The sequence below is a fragment of the Salmo salar genome, chromosome 08 (assembly GCF_965601325.2).
Source record: "Salmo salar chromosome 08, fSalSal1, whole genome shotgun sequence".
NCBI lineage: Eukaryota > Metazoa > Chordata > Actinopteri > Salmoniformes > Salmonidae > Salmo > Salmo salar.
In genome coordinates this window covers 26,715,001-26,732,500 of record NC_138298.1, presented here as the reverse complement: position 1 = coordinate 26,732,500, position 17,500 = coordinate 26,715,001, and the positions used below count along the sequence as shown (strand labels likewise).

The 17,500-nt window shown below is 45.9% G+C and overlaps 2 protein-coding genes across 5 annotated transcripts in view; one reads left to right on the top strand and one right to left on the bottom strand.

The window, feature by feature from the left end:
- LOC106610377 (calcium uptake protein 3, mitochondrial) overlaps positions 1 to 11,153 on the bottom strand; it is a 70,726-nt gene extending 59,573 nt beyond the window's left edge. For all 4 annotated transcript variants that reach the window (XM_082978498.1, XM_082978500.1, XM_082978501.1 and 1 more), the window contains exons 1-4: positions 10,873 to 11,153; positions 6,583 to 6,730; positions 5,602 to 5,633; positions 4,143 to 4,221 (exon numbers count right to left, since the gene is read on the bottom strand). In XM_082978498.1, coding sequence (XP_082834624.1) covers positions 4,143 to 4,221; positions 5,602 to 5,633; positions 6,583 to 6,730; positions 10,873 to 11,139 — 526 coding nt within the window. In that variant the 5' untranslated portion in view covers positions 11,140 to 11,153. The remainder of the gene's footprint in view (positions 1 to 4,142; positions 4,222 to 5,601; positions 5,634 to 6,582; positions 6,731 to 10,872) is intronic.
- Positions 11,154 to 13,325: 2,172 nt separating this feature from the next.
- Positions 13,326 to 17,049, top strand: LOC106602193 (fibroblast growth factor 20). The gene is made up of 3 exons (XM_014194689.3): positions 13,326 to 14,329; positions 14,846 to 14,949; positions 15,872 to 17,049. Exons 1-3 carry the CDS (start codon positions 14,053 to 14,055, stop codon positions 16,115 to 16,117), a joined length of 627 nt encoding a protein of 208 aa, XP_014050164.1. The 5' UTR covers positions 13,326 to 14,052; the 3' UTR covers positions 16,118 to 17,049.
- Positions 17,050 to 17,500: the final 451 nt, after the last annotated feature.

Sequence of the window (17,500 nt, the reverse complement as noted above, 5' to 3'; positions counted from 1 at the left end):
GTACAGTATGTCTCTCTCTCTCTGTGGTACAGTATGTCTCTCTCTGTGGTACAGTATGTGTCTCTCTCTGTGGTACAGTATGTCTCTCTCTCTGTGGTACAGTATGTCTCTCTCTCTGTGGTACAGTATGTCTCTCTCTGTGGTACAGTATGTCTCTCTCTCTGTGGTACAGTATGTCTCTCTCTCTGTGGTACAGTATGTCTATGTCTCTCTCTCTGTGGTACAGTATGTCTCTCTCTCTGTGGTACAGTATGTCTATGTCTCTCTCTCTGTGGTACAGTATGTCTCTCTCTCTGTGGTACAGTATGTCTCTCTCTGTGGTACAGTATGTCTCTCTCTCTGTGGTACAGTATGTCTCTCTCTCTGTGGTACAGTATGTCTATGTCTCTCTCTCTGTGGTACAGTATGTCTCTCTCTGTGGTACAGTATGTCTATGTCTCTCTCTCTGTGGTACAGTATGTCTCTCTCTGTGGTACAGTACACGTCCTATTAATGTATGTGATTCATTTTCACTGTTTGAATTTTTATGTTGGAGAGGATGGATGGAGGGCAGAAGGCTCTGCTGTTGGAAGAGAGCTGCTGCATGTTTCTAGAGGAATGGAGGAGAGGGTGAAGAGGAGAAAAGAGGGGAGGAGAAGAGAGGAGGGTGGGGAGGGAAAGCATTGGATGGCAGAACAGAGGGGAGCAAAGAGAGGGAAATGAAAGGAGAGGAAAGAAAGGGGGAGAAAAACAGAGAAGAGGAGGGATAAAGAAAGAGAGAGTGAGAAGGAAAAGAGGAGAGGGAACTGAGGAGAGAGGTGGAGAAGAGAAGAGGATGAGAAGAGAGGAAAGTATAGGATGAGAGGATGGCATGGGAAGGGCAGAGAGAGTGATTCTATTTTTAGGGTTTACCAGGGCGACCGTAAGGTGACCACAGGGGGGACCGTGTGGCCCCGGCCCCGGCTTAGAGGAACCACACTGTGACCAGAGCCTGTACAGCTAGACACACCGCAACACTATCACTGTAGCATTATGACGTCATGTAGCACTGTCACTGTCATACAGCCTGTAGCATTATGACATCATGTAGCACTGTCACTGTCACACAGCCTGTAGCATTATGACATCATGTAGCACTGTCACTGTCATACAGCCTGTAGCATTATGACATCAAGTAGCACTGTCACTGTCATACAACCTGTAGCATTATGACATCATGTAGCACTGTCACTGTCATACAGCCTGTGGCATTATGACATCATGTAGCACTGTCACTGTCATACAGCCTGTAGCATTATGACATCAAGTAGCACTGTCACTGTCATACAGCCTGTAGCATTATGGCATCATGTAGCACTGTCACTGTCATACAGCCTGTAGCATTATGACATCATGTAGCACTGTCACTGTCATACAGCCTGTAGCATTATGACATCATGTAGCACTGTCACTGTCATACAGCCTGTAGCATTATGACATCATGTAGCACTGTCACTGTCATACAGCCTGTGGCATTATGACATCATGTAGCACTGTCATACAGCCTGTAGCATTATGACATCATGTAGCACTGTCACTGTCATACAGCCTGTAGCATTATGACATCATGTAGCACTGTCACTGTCATACAGACTGTAGCATTATGACATCATGTAGCACTGTCACTGTCATTCAGACTGTAGCATTATGACATCATGTAGAACTGTTACTGTCATACAGCCTGTAGCATTATGACATCATGTAGAACTGTCACTGTCATACAGCCTGTAGCATTATGACATCATGTAGAACTGTCACTGTCATACAGCCTGTAGCATTATGACATCATGTAGCATTGTCACTGTCATACAGCCTGTAGCATCATGACATCATGTACCACTGTCACTATCATACAGCCTGGACTAGATACACCAAGACACACTGCACCACTTTCACTGTAGCTATGACTGGACTGTAGCTATAACAGGACTGTAGCTATGACGGGACTGTAGCTATAACAGGACTGTAGCTATGACAGGACTGTAGCTACAACAGGACTGTAGCTATGACTGGACTGTAGCTATAACAGGACTGTAGCTATGACAGAACTGCAGCTATAACAGGTCTGTAGCTATAACAGGTCTGTAGCTATGACTGGTCTGTAGCTATGACTGGACTGTAGCTATAACAGGACTGTAGCACTGTAGCTATAACAGGACTGTAGCTATAACAGGACTGTAGCTATAACAGGACTGTAGCTATAACAGGACTGTAGCTATAACAGGACTGTAGCACTGTAGCTATAACAGGACTGTAGCTATAACAGGACTGTAGCTATAACAGGACTGTAGCTATAACAGGACTGTAGCTATGACTGGACTGTAGCTATGACAGGACTGTAGCTATAACAGGACTGTAGCTATAACAGCACTGTAGCTATAACAGGACTGTAGCTATAACAGGACTGTAGCTATAACAGGACTGTAGCTATAACAGGACTGTAGCTATGACAGGACTGTAGCTATAACAGGACTGTAGCTATGACTGGACTGTAGCTATGACAGGACTGTAGCTATAACAGGACTGTAGCTATAACAGGACTGTAGCTATGACAGGACTGTAGCTATAACAGGACTGTAGCTATGACTGGACTGTAGCTATAACAGGACTGTAGCTATAACAGGACTGTAGCTATGACAGGACTGTAGCTATGACTGGACTGTAGCGATGACAGGACTGTAGCTATAACAGGACTGTAGATATAACAGGACTGTGGCTATGACAGGACTGTAGCTATGACAGGACTGTAGCTATGACAGTACTGTAGCTATGACTGGACTGTAGCTATGACTGGACTGTAGCTATGACTGGACTGTAGCTATAACAGTACTGTAGCTATGACTGGACTGTAGCTATAACAGGACTGTAGCTATAACAGGACTGTAGCTATGACAGGACTGTAGCTATGACTGGACTGTAGCTATAACAGTACTGTAGCTATGACTGGACTGTAGCTATAACAGGACTGTAGCTATAACAGGACTGTAGCTATGACTGGACTGTAGCTATAACAGGACTGTAGCTATAACAGGACTGTAGCTATAACAGGACTGTAGCTATGACTGGACTGTAGCTATGACTGGACTGTAGCTATAACAGGACTGTAGCTATAACAGGACTGTAGCTATGACTGGACTGTAGCTATAACAGGACTGTAGCTATAACAGGACTGTAGCTATAACAGGACTGTAGCTATGACAGGACTGTAGCTATGACGGGACTGTAGCTATAACAGGACTGTAGCTATGACTGGACTGTAGCTATAACAGGACTGTAGCTATGACTGGACTGTAGCTATAACAGCACTGTAGCTATAACAGGACTGTAGCTATGACAGGACTGTAGCTATGACGGGACTGTAGCTATAACAGGACTGTAGCTATGACTGGACTGTAGCTATAACAGGACTGTAGCTATGACTGGACTGTAGCTATGACTGGACTGTAGCTATAACAGGACTGTAGCTATGACTGGTCTGTAGCTATAACAGGACTGTAGCTATAACAGGCGAGCGGCTGTAGGCGCCTGAGCTAACAGGACTGTAGCTATCGGACGAGCGACGGCTGTAGATATAACAGGACTGTAGATATAACAGGACTGTAGCTATAACAGGACTGTAGCTATAACAGGACTGTAGCTATAACAGGACTGTAGCTATGACAGGACTGTAGCTATAACAGGACTGTAGCTATGACTGGACTGTAGCTATGACAGGACTGTAGATATAACAGGACTGTAGCTATGACTGGACTGTACATGACTTTCCATGAGTTTAACTATATCAAAGTGCTTACTCTCTCAGATAACATGCTAATCAGTGTGTGTGTGTGTGTGTGTGTGTGTGTGTGTGTGTGTGTGTGTGTGTGTGTGTGTGTGTGTGTGTGTGTGTGTGTGTGCGTGTGTGAGTGCCTGCGTGTGCGTGTGTGAGTGCCTGCGTGTGCGTGTGTGTGTGTGAACGTGCGTGTGTATGTTTGAACTAGCTCAAGGTGCCTTTGCCATGAGGAATTGTGTGTGAAGTCAGTCACACACACACACACACACACACACACACACACACACACACACACACACACACACACACACAATCCATTACGAGGTACACAGAACGTTCATTTAGTCCCTACCTCGTTCCCGTAGGTTCCGGAACAGTTTGGACGTTCCCTGCCACACCGCTGGAGTGTCTACCAAGATCTTCTCCAGTTCCTGATGTCAACAGAGACAACGCTATGAGTCTCCACAGACACACAACCACTCCATGTCCAAAATCACACCCTTTTCCCTACATAGTCTACTACTAGTCACCAAAGCCCTATGGGCCCTGTTCAAAAGTAGTGCACTATTTATTTTACTTGGCAAGTAAGTTAAGAACAAATTCTTCTTTTCAATGACAGCCTAGGAACAGTGGGTTAACTACCTTGTTCAGGGGCAGGACGACAGATTTGGACCTAGTCAGCGCGGGAATTTGATCTTGCAACCTTTCAGTTACAAGTCCAATGCTCTAACCACTAGGCTACCCTGCCACCCTAAATAGGAAATAGGGTATATAGGGAAGAGGGAATAGGGTGTCATTTGGGATGCAAACCATGAGAAGTGTCACTGTCTGACTAGAACATACAAACATGCTATGCTGTTGCTGCATGTTAGGAACAGATGTGGGATCTTCATTTGATCACCCTGTCGCAGGAGAACTTCCACACTGAGATTTCAGATATGATTTTCCCTTACGAAAAATGTATCAATCACAACAAAATTGACCATTAATTATAATCCACATAATAATTCACATTTCCTGTTGCTGCTGAATTATTTTCCTGCTGCAGCAAACTGGTTCAAATTAAGATCCTACGTCTGCAGTAGCTTGTATACGATAACATGCTTCCAAGTCAATTACTGCTGCAATACTATGGCAGTGGGGAGGCAGGTAGCCTAGAGATTAAGAGCGTTGGGCCAGTAACCGAAAGGTCGCTGGTTTGAATCCCCGAGCCAACTAGGTGAAAATGTGCCCTTCAGCAAGGCACTAAACTGTAATTGCTCCTGTAAGTCACTCTGGATAAGAGAGTATGCTGAATGACTAAAGTGTGAATAGGGAAGATGGCTGTACTGTATACAACTAGCCCTGTCTAAAACATTCTATATAAATATGTTTTAAATATAGAGTTTATCATCACTAGCCCTGCCTAAAACATTCTATATAAATATGTTTTAAATATAGAGTTTATCATCACTAGCCCTGCCTAAAACATTCTATATAAATATGTTTTAAATATAGAGTTTATCATCACTAGCCCTGCCTAAAACATTCTATATAAATATGTTTTAAATATAGAGTTTATCATCACTAGCCCTGCCTAAAACATTCTATATAAATATGTTTTAAATATAGAGTTTATCATCACTAGCCCTGCCTAAAACATTCTATATAAATATGTTTTAAATATACAGTTTATCATCACTAGCCCTGCCTAAAACATTCTATATAAATATGTTTTAAATATAGAGTTTATCATACATTACATGTATAGGTAGGTACAGGAGTTTTATAGCATAGCTCTTCATCAACAAAAATACGAACTGTTCTCAGACCTGTTTAGTGAGGGACATCCACGGCTTCTTGTCTGGAGGAAAGAGAGAGACAGAGAGAGAGAGAGAGAGAGAGAGAGAGAGAGAGAGAGAGAGAGAGAGAGAGAGAGAGAGAGAGAGAGAGGCATAACGGAGTGTGTGTGGGCTGGATCAGATAACATCAGTATGAGGGGTTCCACAGTCATAATAACACATCCATACACTGTCACCATAGACCTATTACAAGGCCATAAAGTGCCCTCTGCTTAGCTTTGTACTGTAGCACTGTGTCTGTCTGGGGCAATGTTCTAGTAAAAGTGCCGATTTGTTTTGGTCTTTATAAAGGGGTGGTCTAATTCAACCTCAAAGGAAACATTAGGTGGCCTATGACACACACACACACACACACACACACACACACACACACACACACACACACACACACACACACACACACACACACACACACACACACACACACACACACACACACACACACACACACACACACACCTTTAAAAGCCCCATCTATCCCATTCTCAGTCGGGAGTCTGGTCCGTGTGCTGTGTGACAGGGGGAATTCTCCTCAGACTAAACAGTGTTACACACGCCCGTATCTTCTGAGGTCCACCGGCTATGAGCTATCTGTTAAGAAACCTCCCAAAACAGAGGCATTACACTGGCAGAGGGAGAAAAACAAACCATGGGCCATTCCCACTGAAACCCTCACTGGGCAGTGAGCACCTTCTCTTTGTCTCATAGCAACCAGAGCTATGTAGCGCCACCGAGTCGGGCTAGCTGGCTTATACAGGGAGTTAGTGGTGTGTGTGTGTGTGTGTGTGTGTGTGTGTGTGTGTGTGTGGTGTGTGTGTGTGGTGTGTGTGTGTGTGTGTGTGTGTGCAGAGTAGTACATGTTAATGACAGTGAACTTTTGGAGCCAAAATGGAGGGCCAGTTTCCCAAAATAGCATCATAAATATGGTAACTGTGTCCTAGCAGTACATACTCCGGGGCTCGCTCATGGTGACGGACTCGATGAAGTTCTGCGGGGTCATGTAAAGCTGTCCCTCATATTCCACTGAGCTGAACAGACGGAAGCGCTCCTCGTGGGACGACATGTACACGTCCCCTTCCTCAAAGTCAAACGGCCGCGCCTGGCAACACACAAACAGACAAACAAACTGGTTGGTTTTGCTTATGGACAATTTTCAATGCAATGCACTGTGGACTTGAGCATTTTGAAACCGTACTGTAATATCTTTCTGCCTGGGCCTAAGGGTGAAGAAATAAAAACAAGCCTTTCTTTCTCAGCGATTCTCTCTCTCTCTCTTCCTGTCTCTCGCTCCCTCCTTTATCAGAGCTGTGCTAGAGAAATCAAATATCACCCTCCACCTGGCAAGCAGCCCTCCAATCAATACTCTAGCCAGTAGCCAGAAGCAAACAGCTTCCACTAGAAAGACAATACTGACACTACTCCTCTCACTGTCTCTCGAAGATGCCAGCTAAACTTTCTTTACTACACTATCCCTCTTTCTTTCTCTCCGGCACCCTCTCTCCTCTCCATCCTTCTATCATCACTGTAATAGAGAAATCAAATATCACAATCCGCCTGTCAAGACCACGCAATCCTACAAGCAACGGGCTACTAGCGAGAAAGTCTCAACAACAGCCTCGCTGTTGAACAGAACCGTAGATCTTCTAGAGAGACAACACTGCTCACACACCGTCTTCTTGAAGATGCCAGCTGAACCACTGCCGTGTTCTTGCTTTGAATGAATTCTTAGCGCCATCTTTATTTGGGTCTCTCTGTCTATAATTAGATCCACCTCTGGTTCCTTCACACAAAGCATTGAGGGAAAGACAGCTTGCCTGATTAAAATACACCAAAGTGCCACTGCGCAAAGAAAAAGAAATGGCTTCTTGGGTTGTAATTAGAAATGGGTATAAATAACGAACTAACTCTGCTGTGCCTGACGGGAGGAAACGAAGAACAGAGGTTTTCTACTTTCCGCTGGAGCCCAATTTGCATACAGATTCATTCATAAAGCTTTCATGAGGAGTTTGTGTTAAGGGATTTTTTTTCTTCTCCAAAGGCATTAATTGAATGGAGAGAAATGGAAGGAAATTTCCCCACAGAAGGGAGGGCTGTCACTTACTGGTTGTAAAGCCCTGGCCATAGAGATTTTTATTTTTTTTGTTATCTATTTTGGTTAGGCCAGGGTGTTACATGGGTGGGCGTTCTATGTTTATTTTTCTATGTTGGTTTGTTTCTTTGGTTGGCCGTGTGTGGCTCCCAATCAGGAACAGCTGTAGTTCGTTGTTGCTGATTGGGAGTCATACATAGGCAGCCTGTTTTTCCTTTGGGGTTTGTGGGTGAATGTTTTCTGTTTAGAGTTTATCCTGACAGGACTGTTTGGCTGTCGGATTTTGTTTATTTTTGTAAAGTGTTCTCTTTTTGCATTAAATTTCAAAGATGAAAACACATCCTCCGCTGCACCTTGGTCTCATTCTGACAACGGCCGTTACAGAATCACCCACCAAAAAACGGACCAAGCAGCGGAGGAAGGAGAAGCACCAGGAGAGGAGCTATCGGGAGTCGTGGACATGGGAGGAATTACTGGACGGTAAAGGACCATGGGCTCAAGCTGGGGAGTATCGCCGCCCGCAGTGGGAGATCGAGGCAGCGATAGCTGAGAGGCGCTGGTATGAGGCAAGGGAGCGCAACAGGCACGAGAGGCAGCCCCCCCAAAAAAATGTTTGGGGGGCACACGGGGAGTGTGGCAGAGTCAGGTTGGAGACCTGAGCCAACTCCCCGTGCTTACAGAAGGCAGCGCAGTACTGGTCAGGCACCGTGTTATGCGTTAAAGCGCACGGTGTCCCCAGTACGCGTTGATAGCCCGGAGCGCTACATGCCAGCCCCCCGCAAGTGCCATGCGAGAGTGGGCATCGAGCCAGGTCGGAATGTTCCAGCTCAGCGCATCTGGTCTCCGGTGCGCTGTCTCGGTCCAGGCTATCCTGCACCGGCGCTGCGCACTGTGTCTCCGGGGCGCTGGGAGGGCTCAGTTCGGCCTATGCCTGCGCTCCGCCCGTGCCGGAAAAAAGTGGGCATTCAGCCTGGAGTTTGGGTGGCAAGCCTACGCACCAGAACTCCAGTGCTCCCCCACAGCCCGGTTTATCCTGTGCCTCCTCCTCGGACCAGGCCTCCAGTGGGTCTCTCCAGCCTGGTTTATCCTGTGCCTCCTCCCAGGACCAGGCCTCCAGTGGGTCTCTCCAGCCTGGTCTATCCTGTGCCTGCACCCAGAGCCAGGCCTCCTGCATGTCTCCCCAGCCTGGTGAATCCTGGGCCAGAGCCGCCCGCCAGTCCGGAGCCGCCAGAGCCACCCGCCAGTCCTGGGAGGGCTCAGTTCGGCCTATGCCTGCGCTCCGCCCGTGCCGGGCAAAAGTGGGCATTCAGCCTGGAGTTTGAGTGGCAAGCCTACGCACCAGAACTCCAGTGCTCCCCCACAGCCCGGTTTATCCTGTGCCTCCTCCCAGGACCAGGCCTCCAGGGGGTCTCTCCAGCCTGGTCTATCCTGTGCCTCCTCCCAGGACCAGGCCTCCTGTGGGTCTCCCCAGCCTGGTGAGTCCTGTGCCTGCACCCAGAGCCAGGCCTCCTGCATGTCTCCCCAGCCTGGTGAATCCTGGGCCAGAGCCGCCCGCCAGTCCGGAGCCGCCAGAGCCGCCCGCCAGTCCAGAGCCGCCCGCCAGTCCAGAGCCGCCAGAGTAGCCCGCCAGCCCGGAGCAGCGGGGTCCACGTCCCGCACCAGAGCCGCCGCCGTAGGAGGGCCCACCCAGACCCTCACCTTCAGAGTCAGGTTTTGCGGCCGGAGTCCGCACCTTTGGGGGGGGGGGGGGGGTACTGTAACGCCCTGGCCATAGAGAGTTTTTTTTTTTTGTTATCTATTTTGGTTAGGCCAGGGTGTTACATGGGTGGGCGTTTTATGTTTATTTTTCTATGTTGGTTTGTTTCTTTGGTTGGCCGTGTGTGGCTCCCAATCAGGAACAGCTGTAGTTTGTTGTTGCTGATTGGGAGTCATACATAGGCAGCCTGTTTTTCCTTTGGGGTTTGTGGGTGAATGTTTTCTGTTTAGAGTTTATCCTGACAGGACTGTTTGGCTGTCGGATTTTGTTTATTTTTGTAAAGTGTTCTCTTTTTGCATTAAATTTCAAAGATGAAAACACATCCTCCGCTGCACCTTGGTCTCATTCTGACAATGGCCGTTACACTGGTTTGACTTCAGGGATTTTGGATGGCCCTCTAACTCTGATTAATGCTCTGGCTTTGTACAAATAACTTAATTCAATACTACTTAATATTTCTGATAAATGAAAAAATACGTCCATCGTTCCAACCAGTCCATCACACTGCGGCATGCATTCCTAGCAGTAAATGTCAAAGTCTCCAATGGGACTTTAATATTTACCCCAACAGTGCCTTGTCAAGCAGAATTAGGCCTACACACAAATCAGTCAAACTCATATGTCTGTAACCTACACGCATGTTTAAGTAATCAAATAAAAGTTAAGAGAATTCAATCAAAAGCTCTTAGAACTGCAATAGAAAATGGTGTTTTGTAAAAAAATATCCTAACAAAGTCATCCAGACCGTGAGAACCAAAATATGACGTCCTCCCACAAGTGGGGATGATTTGAAATACTTGGTTGTTTACATGTACTTTCCATTACCAATTAAGTTGGTCATGTTATAAGAAATAACGAGCATATGTTGATAATAAAATTACAATAAGAAATCCAATTGTATTATTTTGTTAGGAAGCGTAAGAACAGTCGTTGGCATTGAAGCCTGCTCTGCCGTAACTACGTCAAAGGGACGCGCGTCATTTCAGCACCGTCTCGAGCGGAGAGCGCCCTTCCTTCTTCAGTGTGCCTCCATATCATCTCTGGAAATAGTGGGCCTACTGTTTCCGTTGTACAGTAGAGAAATGACACAATTTATCCGCTCAGGGAAAAATGGAACTGGTAGCCTACTAGGCTAGTCATGAGTCTGTGGTTTCCAAACAACATTTCAAAAGAAGAACATATTACTAAAACAGATTGAAATAGGCGCTGCGCTTCTCGAATTCTCAGATCACGCTCACCCACTTAGGCTATAACACATCCATGACAGAATGCCTTCGACAGCGAGTTTGTATTCTGTCAACACACGAATACTTTTCGGGGACAAGAGTACTCGCTGCGTGGCATTTTTTCATAGACTATCTTGTCATAGCACATAGTGTAAAATAGAATCCTGTACCTTTTGCTGTGCTTCTACAGCGGAAAGGACAGGGAGCAGGTCGCGGCCACTGAAGTTATATCCCATCCTCTTCCTGCATCTTTGACTGTACGTGTCGTTGTAAAAATAGAATGCCACCGCTCCCCCGGTTGCGAGACACACCCCAACAGCGAGGCATCTCTGTGTCCTACCTCCGGTAGTCGTCTGAGCGCCGAGGAGCTCGTTTCTCGGAGCGGACCAGACGTTTAACCTGTTTACGATTGAAGCCAGTCGGCGAAAAGCGGCCATTGTTGTTGCTATGATGAGAGTACTGAAGGGTAAACGTATTCTCACTCCTCGCGAGATGTGGATCATATTCTCACTCCGATTCACCGGAGTTTGGGATGCTGCGGCTCTGATCGAAGTTCGGCTTTGAACCAGCCACCAAAACAGATGGATTTGATGCTCCAATGGGTTTGGGACAGGTGCTTATTTCTGAACCTTGGTGAATTACATACATAGTTGGGTTACTATTCTAATTAGAAGCCAATATTTTTACATTCAGGAGAATCAGGACCCATGCACATTTTGACAAACCCTATGCACACGAATGACAAGAGACTGCAAATAAAACATAATGTAGACTAGTAATACGTCGTTTCTCTGTTGGCTATTATATGGTCCCGAGTGTTGGGGCAATGTTTTAAGAAAAGTTGTATTTATACAAAAAAATATCTTTATTGCAAATCATGATCATGTTGTTTCATCATGATGTTACACAATAACTTCTTACAGATGGATCAAGTCAGTTTCGAAGTAAGACAGCTATAAAGAGTACAAAGACTGCTGCATTTGACTTACTACATAGGCTATACCCTAATGCTTTATATATCAACGTTAAGCCGATGGGTTCTTCAAGTTCCCTTTGATGCCTGCAACCACCTGGTCATGCAAAGGCCTGTGTGGTTTTCTCCCCACTCCCATTTACAATATATATATATATATATATATATATATATATATATATATATATATATATATATATATATATATATATATATATATATATATATATATATAAACAGATCAAACAACACTGCATTTACTCTGCACGGAGCTCCACAATGTGCAGTGGGAAGATCTTTCAATGTGACCCTGGAAACAATTCATCTAATGCCAATGTCATCAGGAAATGTGGCATGTAATTGACGTCTTCATTGTGGCTCATCGATCCGCGCGCGCATATTGATTGATCGCTTCTGCGCCGTGCGCATCGATTTTGTTTCAAGGTATTTTGGGAGAAATCATAAATACTAATGAGCCCTGGGAACCCAACAGGGAGAGAAAGGTCCCCGGAGAGAGATGGTGATGAATCACCTATGTGTGGAAATGGTCACTAGGTCATTTGCAACCAGTCGATTCCCAGGCCCAGGCAGATGCATTGCATGCGCTGCTGCCCTGTACCCTATCAGTTAGACTCAGGTCACTGGCTGCCTCCCCTGTACCCTATTCTCCCATGCCAGAATCAATTCAATGCAATACATGTTAGGGCATAGGCCTATACACTGGAGACTATCTGTAAATGTAGGATCGCTAATATGGGCAAAGTGGCTTGAACTATTTGATGCGCTGGTAGGCCACCATATTGTCCCATGCTCCAAATCAATCGAATACAATAGTCTACATAGGGATAGTGTTTTTCATTGTATACACAACAGGCTATTTGTAAACGTTTATAATATTGGCAAAGTGGCTTGAACTATTGGTTTGTTTTTCTGGGGGAACTCTCGGTGACGGTGTCAGGTAACCTAGGCCTATCTGGGTATTTTGAAGCTCTAGGTTCAAACAGGTTTCTACCTCCAAGTTCCCCCTGACTGTTGTTGGTCCCCTTACAAGATCTCTCAACTTTGATCGCTCTGGTCTTTGATTCCTATCCTCTTTAAGACCACAATTAAGAAGAGCGTGTTCAAAGAGGCCAGGAGATCAGTGGAAGATTGACAGTCAAGTGATGCAGTTTGCACAGATGTGCGGCGGGTTCTGTTTCCAAACACGCCGCGGAACAGCCGCTGGATTACATAAAACAAGCGCGGCAATAAATCAACACCTGTGCGCGAAAATGACGCACAAGAAGGGGAAGTTTTTCTCTCACCCCCAGCAGCAAATGACTGCACCTGAGTCACTCGAGCCGTAGGGTTATAAAGCGCTTAGGATGATAGTAATGATCTACTATATGAACACGTGCGCGCACGCACCCATACACACACACACAATAGAAACACAAACACACACCCCCTTAACACACACTGCCGCAGGGAATCTATTTGTGGAGAACATAACAATCCTGACAGTCAGTACAGTTGTCAACTCAAAGCACCGCCCCGCATCCCCTAGTCTTGTTCTGTTCTCCCCTCCCTCCCATCCATTGCCTCTCCACCTGCCATACGTCTTCGACACACACGCCCCCCCACACACACACACACCTATTCACTGGCTGCACTCGCCTAGTGCACCAAACCACTTGGAGCCAGCCAGGGAAGCCGTAGTGTTCTGTACGTAGGCGACTGCGCATTCCCCTGCGACACCATAGAGAAAACCTCCTTGATTCACACGGCGTTTTATTAAAGGATCAACTCTCATTGACTTCTCTCTCACTTGTTCTCCTTTCTAATCGCTTACAGTACTTTTCATAATCCATCTATGGGATGATGACAATCGGCGATGCAGATGAAACTGAACATCAAAGGTGTGAGGACGGTCAAGGATCAAGGAGTTATGTTTCAAAAAGAAATCTATAAAGCGTCTCATTAGCATACGGCAAGAGGGAATTTACATACGGAATATATTTAAAGTGGCGCTCCTCTCACGCTCGCACTGTTCATTTGCAGAACGCAGTGAGCAAGAGCTGAGCACTCTCCCGGCAACCGCATCAACGACTGCGAGGGGTGGAAAACCCGGACGAACAAACAGAGCAAAGGGGAGTAGCCCGAGGTCGAGAGAGGAGTGCATGTGCTGAACTGAGGATAAACGGATAATATGCGGATGTAAATAAAACGCGCACTTGCAAGAGAGAGAAAAAACGCATTTGGTGACTGCGCAAAAACACACATTCACTCTGGAGGATTCCTCTTTCAGGAGCACAGCACGTTAACTTTTCTACCCGGTTCAAGGCGGCTGGTTGTGAAGCGTGCGGGGCGGTTGTTTCTGGTTTCAATCGTTTTTGTGATGGGGGCAGTGGGCGAGGTGGGTACATTTTCCTTGCACGGCCTGGATAGCTTCGGACACGGATCGCATTTTGTCCTGACGCCCGCTGGGGACATCCCCGGACTGATGAGCGAGCACCTGGTGTCGGCCGAGAGGTTGTCGCGGAGCACGCCGTCGGATCTGACGCATCTGAAGGGGATTCTACGGAGGAGGCAGCTGTACTGCAGGACCGGGTTCCACCTCGAGATACTGCCCGATGGCACAGTGCAAGGCACCAGGAAAGACCATAGCAGATTTGGTAAAGCATCAGAAAATATTTCGGCGCAATAATGCAGTTATTATACAGTTATGGCAGTAGTATACGGTTTATAATGATCATTGTTATTCTTAGTATTCTGAATATGATTCTGAATAGACTAATTATATTTATATTATGAATATTATAATGTTATGATTATGGACACATATACCTATTGCATCCTGTCTAATCTATAATGTGTGCATGTGTTTTTGTACCATAGTTACTATTTCAGACACCCCATAATATGTTCGCACATATTGCAACACAATTCATTTCCTCAAGGGAGATTAGATTGGCAGAATTTCTTTACCTTTCCTAACTGACCTTCTTATCAGCAAGATAGCAAATAATGCCTACTGATAACAGCTTCCATGATAGACATAAGAGTATGAATTCAGTATTAAGCATTGAATAATATATCCCTCAATGACTGGCTGAACTCATGCCCTTGTGACTTGTGATATCATAATATGTGATGTTAATCTAATGTTGTCCTGCTGGTTTGATTTGCAGGTATTTTGGAGTTCATCAGCTTGGCTGTGGGGATGGTGAGCATCCGTGGGGTGGACAGTGGATTATACCTGGGCATGAACAGCAAGGGAGACCTCTACGGCTCTGTAAGTATTTACATTAGTAAATAGCCTACATGCTGCCTACATATACCCTTCATACTGCCTTCATATACTCTTCATAGTGCCTAATGCATACCTACTGAATACATACACCCTTTATACTGCCTGCATATACCCTTCATACTGCCTTCATATACTCTTCATACTGCCTAATGCATACCTACTGAATACATACACCCTTTATACTGCCTACATATACCCTTCATACTGCCTGCACACTGCCTTCATACTGCCTAATGCATACCTACTGAATACATATACCCTTCATACTGCCTGCATACTGCCTACATATACCCTTCATATAGTCTACATATACCCTTCATACTGCCTACTGCATACCTACTGCCTACATATACCCTTCATACTGCCTACTGCATACCTACTGCCTACATATACCCTTCATACTGCCTACATAAAGTCTACATAGACTGATATACTGTAGGCTACATATGATGTGTCTTGTATTCAGTGCTACTTCTCCATTCTCCTGGGCATCTCTGTGTAGGAGGTGATAACAGAGGTTACTATTCAGCATCAACTGAAAGAGAGAATTCCTCTGCCTCCTCTATTGTCCTGTTAATCTGGGAGCGTGATTAGACATGACCAACCAGCAGGGGGCACACATTTTGTTCTGCAAGGAAGTGTGTATTTGTGTGTGAGCATTGACACTGAGATGACACTGCTCTGTTGTGTAACATTTCACTAATCAACTCTCTCTTTTCTCTCCTCTCCCTCCCGCTCTCTCTCTCTCTCTCCTCTCCCTCTCTCTCTCTCTCTCTCTCTCCCTCTCTCTCTCTCTCTCTCTCTCTCTCTCCCTCTCTCTCTCCCTCTCTCTCTCTCTCTGTCTCTCTCTCTCTCTGTCTCTCTCTCTCTCTGTCTCTGTCTCTCTCTCTCTCTCTCTCTCTAGGAGAAGCTGACAGCCGAGTGCGTCTTCCGGGAGCAGTTTGAGGAGAACTGGTACAACACGTACTCATCCAACCTCTACAGACACGGTGACCGGGGAGCGCACTACTTCGTGGCGCTCAACAAGGACGGCACGTCCAGGGACGGCGCCCGCTCCCGGCGACACCAGCGCTTCACCCACTTCCTGCCCAGGCCCGTAGATCCCGACCGTGTACCCGAACTCTACAGAGAGGTCCTGGGCCACAGCTGAGACCCGGTGGGAGTGTGTTGGTCCCTGCGGCGCTACACACCCAGCACACTGCACCGTGACTCTCAGTACTCTCCTATGAAGGGTCTGCATATCGTCAGTCTCCCTATGGCTTCCTATGGAAACAAAATGGAGGAAAGGTCGCTTGGGGGCTGTGGGGTGGATAGCAAATATGTGTGAAGCCAGGCCTTGCGGTCCCCGAAAATGGGTCAAGGCCGGTGCAGCCCCAGGAGAAAGGAGTACAGGTGTTTAATAGGGGCTTTTTGGCCAAAAGAGAGGCTGGCCTGGTGGCCATCTTTGTTTTGAGCATCGTGTTGGAAGGTGAAGGGATCACTTCCAGAGCTGCTGATGTCATCTTTCCGGATGGTTCTTCTTCACCACCCCCCCGAGTGGCTTCTGAGATTCTGATTGGTCAATCTGACTGTAGTGAAATGGGAGTAGGAGAAGAAGAGCGGATGGTCCTCCAGCGGAGTGTAGACTTTGTGTACTTCTGTGGTACCCCCAAGGTGGACTGTTTTGACGAAACACTCTAGAAGACTTGTGAAGGAATTCTGTTCTGAACCTTTCGTGACTGCATTCTATTCACTGACACGAGCATGGACGAGAGAAAAAAGACTTACAAAATAACCTTAGCCTGTTTCAGTTTTTTTTATTTATGCATTTTTCTGGGACATATATTTATTTTATATATTTATTTATTTTGAGAATATATTTTTTACAGGTATACATAAGATATTAAAAATAAAGCCATCAGAGATTTATTTTGTGCCACTGTGTAAAATACTGCATTTGACATGTCCTTTCAATCTGACTGAAGAAAGTATTTTCCTAGGAGTTTTTATTTAGACAGTGGTTTGTGTAAGGCCGCGTTGTCGCTAGTCCCGAGCTTGTCGTCATCGGGGGCGTCCATGTTTCTCTTATGTCATCAGAAAGAGCCAGAGTTCCACTGGGTTCCAGTGGGGAATAAACCTGTTAACACTTCAGATACACTGGTCTGTCTTCTTCATACAAATACAATAACATACAGCAATACTGAAACATGGTTTAATTACAATTATAAACTGGGTGGTTCGAGCCCTGAATGCTGATTGGCTGACAGCCGTGCTATATCAGACCATATACCATGAGTATGACAAAACATTTATTTTTACTGCTCTAATTACATTGGTAACCAGTTTATAATAGCAATAAGGCACCTCAGGGGTTTGTGATATATGGCCAATATACCACGGCTAAGGGCTGTGTCCAGGCACTCCGCTTTGCGTCGTGCCTAAGAACATCCCTTAGCCGTGGTATATTGGCCATATAACACACCTCCTCGGCCCTTATTGCTTAATTAGATTATGTCAAAAGTGTCATTTAAAATATATGTCACTTAAGATGACA